This window comes from Cydia strobilella, chromosome 10 (assembly GCF_947568885.1).
Source record: "Cydia strobilella chromosome 10, ilCydStro3.1, whole genome shotgun sequence".
Classification (NCBI taxonomy): domain Eukaryota; kingdom Metazoa; phylum Arthropoda; class Insecta; order Lepidoptera; family Tortricidae; genus Cydia; species Cydia strobilella.
In genome coordinates, this window is record NC_086050.1 from 3,252,443 (window position 1) to 3,261,099 (window position 8,657).

Here is an 8,657-nt window from a genome sequence, read left to right on the forward strand (position 1 = left end):
AGGAATCAAATTGGTTGACTATACCTGCATTTAATACCGAATATACGTTATCAGCTTAAACATTTAAATTATATATATACATTATATTCAATTCGACTTCATATTTTTTTCTTTGCGCCACCCACCATATATTCTAATTCTACTGTCTCCAATACCCAAAGGTTGTCTGGAAAAGATGGCTCTTAAGCGATAAGACCGCCTGTTGTTACCTCTATCCAATTGTCTTTGTTTATGTTACTGTGAACTATGTGAGGTGTGCAATAAAGAATATTGTATATATCAAAAAATATGTTATCTGCACTGCTGTACCCAAAGGTACAAAGATCTTGACAAATCAAGATTACTGTCTGTTGGAAATTTATATGTTAGAGTGAAACCAAAATATGGGTCACATTTGTATAGTTTAAATACAAACTGAATTTGGTAGTTAATTCCAGTTGAAGAATAATGTCTGTTGAGTGACTTTTTATGAAGTACCTAAGCATATGGTCGAGTAAATCATTTATTATGAAATACTTACTACGAGAATTGAAATAGGTATCATCATCATCCTGTCCTGGCCGGTTTCGGCCTCGGCGTCGGCGACTGAGTTTGTACTGGCAAGTGAGAGCGACGTGACGATATTGAGCTCTCAGGTAGCTGACAGCCTATTTTTGCAGTAAATGTACGGCCACACACACATATCATGCCCTTAAATTACTGATTACACAGCTTCAAGTAATAGTAGCAGGTAGACTTGGTACGAGAAGAGCAGTATGTAAAATTAGCGCAGCAAACCCCTACGCCAGATATTAAGATGGGTAGGTAATGGGTAAATAGGGTACCTGAGTTGACAATCCATAACGATAACATTAACCGATCTTCATCATTGATCGGAAAACGGAACATTGAAATGTTCCCTTGGTAATTTCTACATTGATAATATGCGCATTTCGACATTTTGGCTTTGTTTGAAACAAGTTTGAAAAAATAAAGTGCCAATCAACGGTAAAACAGGTGACATTGACACCTAACGTCAAATCGTCAAATTGCTTTATAATCTATGTAGGTGACATCTTATATTTAGCGCCATCTGTTATAACATATTGACAAAAATTGGCTGGGTAAAAAGCTACCGTAACGTGGTGAACGCCTGTGAATTCTGAACGCAAAACGCAAATGCAAAAGGACGTAACTCCATAGAAAAGAACTACTAGGGCCATCTAGTGAACTGAGAGCAACTTAAATAGTTGGTTACACAATTGACTTAGACTATAGACATCTATTACGGAGTTATATTGTCTGTGATAATACAGATGACTTTAAATTTCATCAAAGATACCATGTCTGACATTTTTAATAAATCGTCTTAAAATTGAGGACACGTGAGTAATAATTATTTGTTAAATATAAACGCTAATGAAATTCTGCAGTTTGTAAACATTATGGACACGCTGACACACTTTATTTATGGAAATAATGGACATGGTAATAATGAAAGTGAACAACGTTATTGACAAGAACATTAAATTTATACGCAACAACACGGTTATGTATGGAACATCCTTCGAATGATGAGTATTTCTATAAGTACAATAAACTTAACATATTGTAGAGCATGTTATTAATAACTGTCAAATATATTGTTATCGTTAGACATGGTTTAGATAGTAAATACATGTGTGTTTATAAGCTTACTAGCTTTTGCCCGCGACTACATCTGCGTGGAGTTAGTAATTTGAGTAGCTTATTTTTTACCCAATCTGCTTTTTTCCCCATACAAACTTCCACCACCCCTTTTCACGCCCTTAAAGGATGACTTCTGGGATAAAAACTACCCTATGTCCTTCCACGGGACTCAAACTATCTCTACACCAAATTTCAACTAAATCGGTTCAGCGGTTTAAGCGTTAAGAGGTAACAGACAGACAGACACACTTTCGCATTTATAATATTAGTATGGATGGATACTATATGTAAATACATATGCAAATGCATATTAGGAGATGTTTATAGTAACTACATTACACTGACCTTCAGTAAAAGTTGTTATTAGGAGCTAAAATCTACCACAACCATCAATGACTTCTGTCAAGCAAATTATAATTATCATTGAAAATAACATTACGCTAGTTTCCGTCCATGCTCTAGTTTTCGTCCACTTGACGTATTAGCAAATAATATATTTTTTTAATTTGCTACTTGCGAAATATATATATATATATATATATAGATAAATATATATATAAATATATATATAGCCCAAATTTGTGCAGCAATGTAGGTTTATATCCATGGACGAAAACTATAGCCGGAGGAAAACTAGCGCAGTGACCCTATTTTTTTTTTAAATTTCATTAAAGCATATTGTATTTAGCATTGAATCATATTACTTCCATTGTTTGATGTCTATTTTTCCCCCATAGGTAAAACGCCATAACTCTTATTTCGAGACCACCGCCGACATTTAATTTAATTTTAATAATATACAGTGTAAACTCTATATAGTGACACTCAAGGGACCGGACACTTTTTAAAGTTATTGAGAATTTTTGTTAAATAGGGAGAAAAGAATATGAAAGTAAACTAATTAGAGCCAAAAATTCCGATGATATATGGAGTTTACACTCTATTTATTAAATATATTTTTTTGTAAGTTTCTATACTGAACTTACCTAGAAAGCTGAGGCTCAGTTTCTCATCCACTGAATCGTCATCATTGAAACACTCCAATTTTTTCGAATTCATGTTTTCCACTTCAAGTTTCAAAACATAGGTATTCCTTTTTGTTAACAACGAAGGTCACAACCACTTGTCTCTATCTCTACACGCACGCACAACCAATTATGTATGAAACATCACAATGTACACTCACTGGAAACTATATGCAACGTTTGAACACTGGCAGTTTTATTTAAAACAACTGTCATAAACCGTTCGGTCAAATTTTGAATTTGAAAATGGAACGTTAACGGTCCGCGGCGCGCGCGCTGACGTCCGGAGCGCGACGAAGTACCGACGCGAATGACTGACGCTCGGCTCGGCAGACATGCGGCTATGTTCAGAACGTACAGACTGACCTGCATGCAACTGAGCTAATCTGATTACACAGTACCTTTCCTTGGTTTACTTGAATGAAAATTTGTATAACCCACTATGCATAGTGATGGATGCTACACAACAAAACATCTAATTACTTATACATTGTTAGATAAAATCGAATTTTTCCTATATATTATTCCAATAGTTAAACTAATCCGTACTCCGATTTTTAATTTAAATTTACGCAATATTTTTATTTATAAAAATTACATTCGTTTTAAGACAAAATGTCGGAAAATTTGAAAAAAATCCAGAATTTGATGATTTTTAGTATGTGATTTTGAACGTTTTTTCGGGGTTTGTAATTATTTTATATTTAAAAACTTTATCATAGGTGTAACAAAAATAGTGTACCTTTCTGATAACAGTAAGATTTTTCATATATCTCTTACTGAAAATTACATAAATATGACTGGTTTTTCAGTGAAAATCGATGTTATAATTTTTTTACTGTTTCTCCCATAATCAGCAAACAATTACGTAACATATATTATTTCGGACAAAAAGAAAAAATATAATCTGTCTCCACTCTGTCTCCGAACGCGCGGAACGGTACTGTTTTTTCATTGATCCGCATCATTGCTCTAGTTATGGTCAGATTAATCGCGTGTTTTTTCATCTCCGGACTCGATCTTCCCGCAATAGCGATTCCAGTCTGCGAACCACTTTATAGACGACTTTTTCAACGTTTGACCATACTTTTAAGTTTAAAGCCTTAACATATCTTCATTTCTTTACTACGCGATTATTTTAAATGTTATATAGGTGCTCTGTCATTTGACCCGCTACTAGGCAATAGGCATCTATTAACAAATCAGGCACATCAATAAGTTCAGAGATTCTACTATGTCAACTTTGTCCGTCGGTTGTGTCCATATTTGCTTGTTTATTTTATAGTATTTCTGTCCTTCGTGTTACTCTCACTCTCATATTCGCAAACATTGTAGACTAATTTAAAATCACAATCGCAATTCAAATCAGGACCAGCAAAGGGTTGAACCCCTACATTTATTTTGCATTGTTCCGTGCGTCACGAGCTAAACAATATCAACCCCTCTGCGTTCTCTGACTGCTTTAGTTTTATTATCAACTTTTTGGCGAGTGTTAATTTAAAACAAAAGTTTAATAATGCATTGTTTGAGGCGTTTGTTTTTAGTGCTTGATTGTTTGCACAGTTAGGTATATGACATGGGACATTTAGAGTAAACTCTACAGTCATGTAGTTTAACCTCAGTCTGACAATGATAAAACCAATCAATGGTTAAAGTTGCTACTACCATAGAGTAACTTATACTAGAGCGGTACTGTCATAGTAATTTTTTTAACCCCAGTAAATTCACTGCCATCTGTCGACACACTAAAACTAAAATTGAAGATTTGTAAAAATACGATAAAATGTATTTAAATATAGATAAATGATTTTTTTTATTTGCATTAATTATTTTGATGATTTTGACCCATGTTCTTTCACTGATATGCGTTAAAATTGTTAAATAACAAACGAAACCGTCAACGCCATCTATACGACTGTAGGCCAAAACTAGTGGCGCCCTCTGAACGAGAGTCAAATTTTCTTGATTTTCGAGGCACGTTTTTTCCTTAGACTGTATCCATCTATTACGGAGTTATATCTATCTTTGCTACTACCATTGTAGTTTATTGCCTCTCTTAAAATATTGACATGAGACAGCAATTAATCAATCATATACTGTTTGTGGCTTGGCATTATACAAACCAAATACAAACAAACATTATATTAAAAATCATGAACTAAATGTCAGTTACTTACTTAACATTGTTTAACCTATGTGTTTCTTTGGAACGATGCTTATTTTACTCATATTCATATTCATATTTATTTTATTTGGTAATATTTAATTACATGTCAACCTTAATATAAAATATATTACAAATAGCATTATTATCATTAGAGCGTCTTACACTATGTCTTACGTCTTACTCTTTATAGTCTTTATGTAGATTTAACCGATGGCAAAATAGTACTGTAGATATAACTGGATTTAGATTTCAGCTTGGTGTAGATGACGGTTAAATCTTAGTATAATTTATTATCTTTAAAATTAATATTGCGATGGCCGCTACCTAAACTCAAATTAAAACGCAATAATAAGCACAATCATACCTAAAATATTGACATGAGACAGCAATTAATCAATCATATACTGTTTGTGGCTTGGCATTATACAAACCAAATACAAACAAACATTATATTAAAAATCATGAACTAAATGTCAGTTACTTACTTAACATTGTTTAACCTATGTGTTTCTTTGGAACGATGCTTATTTTACTCATATTCATATTAGAGTTTTGAATGATTCACGGTTAGTTTCACTAGACTTATATTGACCGGGATATAGACCGTGATTACCTTTTGTATTATTTGTGAGCTCCCGATATTTCGACGCAGTTACATGCATCATGTTCACGGGTATTCATATTCATTTTATTTGGTAATATTTAATTACATGTCAACCTTAATATAAAATATATTACAAATAGCATTATTATCATTAGAGCGTCTTACACTATGTCTTACGTCTTACTCTTTATAGTCTTTATGTAGATTTAACCGATGGCAAAATAGTACTGTAGATATAACTGAATTTAGATTTCAGCTTGGTGTAGATGACGGTTAAATCTTAGTATAATTTATTATCTTTAAAATTAATATTGCGATGGCCGCTACCTAAACTTAAATTAAAACGCAATAATAAGCACAATCATACCTAAAATATTGACATGAGACAGCAATTAATCAATCATATACTGTTTGTGGCTTGGCATTATACAAACCAAATACAAACAAACATTATATTAAAAATCATGAACTAAATGTCAGTTACTTACTTAACATTGTTTAACCTATGTGTTTCTTTGGAACGATGCTTATTTTACTCATATTCATATTCATATTCATTTTATTTGGTAATATTTAATTACATGTCAACCTTAATATAAAATATATTACAAATAACATTATTATCATTAGAGCGTCTTACACTATGTCTTATGTCTTACTCTTTCTTGTCTTTGTCTTTATGTAGATTTAACCGATGGCAAAATAGTACTGTAGATATAACTGAATTTAGATTTCAGCTTGGTGTAGATGACGGTTAAATCTTAGTATAATTTATTATCTTTAAAATTAATATTGCGATGGCCGCTACCTAAACTTAAATTAAAACGTAATAATAAGCACAATCATACCTACAATTGGATAGGAATATTCAAGATCATAACCATTATTAAAACAAACCTTAACTCCCCGTCAAGCTCGGCCTAATTTCACCTTCCCATACAAACGGAGTTTCGTTCTCATTTTAAACCTACGTGTTGGATTGTAATGAAACTTTGCACAATACAATGACATGAGGTATATCTACGTCTATAATTAGTTTATACAGCTCCAGTTTATAAAACAAACGAAATTATAGAGCAAAAACAAGTTTTGTATTAAAAACTTAAATTCGCTGTATTTTTAACTTTTTTTTATACCACGTCGGTGGCAATCAAGCATACGGCCCGCCTGATGGTAAGCAGTTACCGTAGCCTATGGACGCCTGCAACACCGAAGATATTACACATTGGTATGCATTATTATACATTTCATGTATTATGGTATATGAAGCTACATAAACTAATTACAAACATAGATATACCTCATCATTGTAAGTACAAAGTTTCAGAGCAAACTAGCTATTCGTTTTAAAATGAGAGCGTAACTACGTTTGTATGGAGAACCGAGCTTGCCGGAGACCCTTAATACTTCAAGTATAGTTAGTCCGTATATTTTTATCCATGTCATAAAACCTCACAGTTGCATTAACTGATTGTACCTTTCACTGCCTTTGAATTGTCATGTTAGCTCTTTGATCATACGTAATATTAATGGTTCAAAAATTATAAGGTGCGCGCCAGACAAAATTGACCCGGGAGGCAGCGAACCATTTCGGGCCCATAAAAACACCGGCTGTGGGAACTTGGGAACCATCCTGTCCAATATTCTTTTTTTATTTATATTCCTGTCGTAACTGCCGAAGGAATCACGCTTGATCTGTCTGAGGCGTGTTTATTATTTTATGATCAGATCTATCTTGCATATTGACCGCAAAAACGAAGTTTTAGAGTTCACGCTAATCAAAATATTGATATTTTACGGAAATCAAAGTCCAAGTGAAATTGTGAAAAGTTAGTACTATTTGAGTAAAACGTTGCATTTGAGTAAAGAATGTAATTTAGGTTTTTTTTACTTAAACGACGTTCAAACATAAACTTCGTTCTTCGTTCATAAAGTGTTCATTTAGTATTCAAAACATATCGCCAGTAGCCAAGTGCAGTGCAAGTATTATTCAAAAATGTCGAAGTGGACATTATGATTCTACATTACTATTTTTAGAGAAGTGGTTTGCATTGTACCTATTGTAATATCATTACATCCCGGTCGCTCTTGATTCATTGTACTCACAAATAATGTAATTTCCGACCCATTTCGTACTTTCTCACAGTGACAATCAATATGAAAGTCTCTGGATACATCTTACTATTGGCACTGGGACGAAGTATACGTATAGGAAATTAAATTATTTGATGGTAATGATGGTACAGTCTAGTTCATAAATATGTATACATATTTTCACCTTATTGTAATGGATTAAGGTGAAGAAATGTATACATATTTATGAACTCGACTGTACGAGCCATGTTTAAATAGAAATAAATTGACATTAGAATCATACCTGGGGCCCGTTTATTAAAAGCTTGTAGTTTGTAATGCAAGTGGAAGTCCTTTTCTGACAAAAGCTGTCAAAAAAGGACTTCCACTTGTAATATAAGCAACAAGCTTTTGATAAACGGGCCCCTAATGTCAAAATTTCACATCATCTTTATTTACTTCTGAATGTGACTTTTGAGCGCAACACGAATTAAAAGTTAAAGATAAAAGCACCGGTGTGGACTTAATTTTGTCTCAAGTTTCCTATACACGTAACGTGTTCTATTGTTTTTCCTTGTAATTTCTCTTCAAACTGATGTACCTACAACTGGTCATATTAGAAGATGTACCGATTAGCGAAGATTTAATATTATAGTAAAAGGTGTCAGGTATAATTATCGTTTTACAGCCAATTTTATTGGCCATGTTTATGGTTTGCTGACTCAAATCTAACACGTAGGTATGAGTTTTCTCTTTTTAGTATGAGAACTAACTTGTGAGATTAAATTTTGCTTTCTCAATCGCATCCTTACCTAACGTGACCTAAATCGATAATTACATCCATACTTATGAAATTATTTTAAAACGGGTCACTCACGTATTATTAAGTCGAATAGCTTCGACATGTTTCGGCCCAATTTACGAGGACCGTCTTCACGGAGCAACGACACGTCTTTACTGGTCGAGGGCGCGAGGGGTCGACGTGAGTGACCCGTTAAAAAAAAATATGTTTGAGTCTCACGGGAGTTTTATAGTTAAAATTACATCCTAGTTGGAACACTTGTCTCGAATCCATACTTAATATTATAAATACGAAAGTCTGTTTGTCTGTCTGTGTGTT

General features: G+C 33.3%; 1 protein-coding gene across 1 annotated transcript in view; it reads right to left on the reverse strand.

The window, feature by feature from the left end:
• The window catches only part of LOC134744530 (protein TANC2), a 208,158-nt gene extending 205,122 nt beyond the window's left edge, over nucleotides 1–3,036 (reverse strand). The window contains exon 1 of the mRNA XM_063678337.1: nucleotides 2,655–3,036. Within this exon, the coding sequence (XP_063534407.1) occupies nucleotides 2,655–2,727 (73 nt within the window). The 5' untranslated portion in view covers nucleotides 2,728–3,036. The remainder of the gene's footprint in view (nucleotides 1–2,654) is intronic.
• Between the last annotated feature and the right edge of the window lie 5,621 nt (nucleotides 3,037–8,657).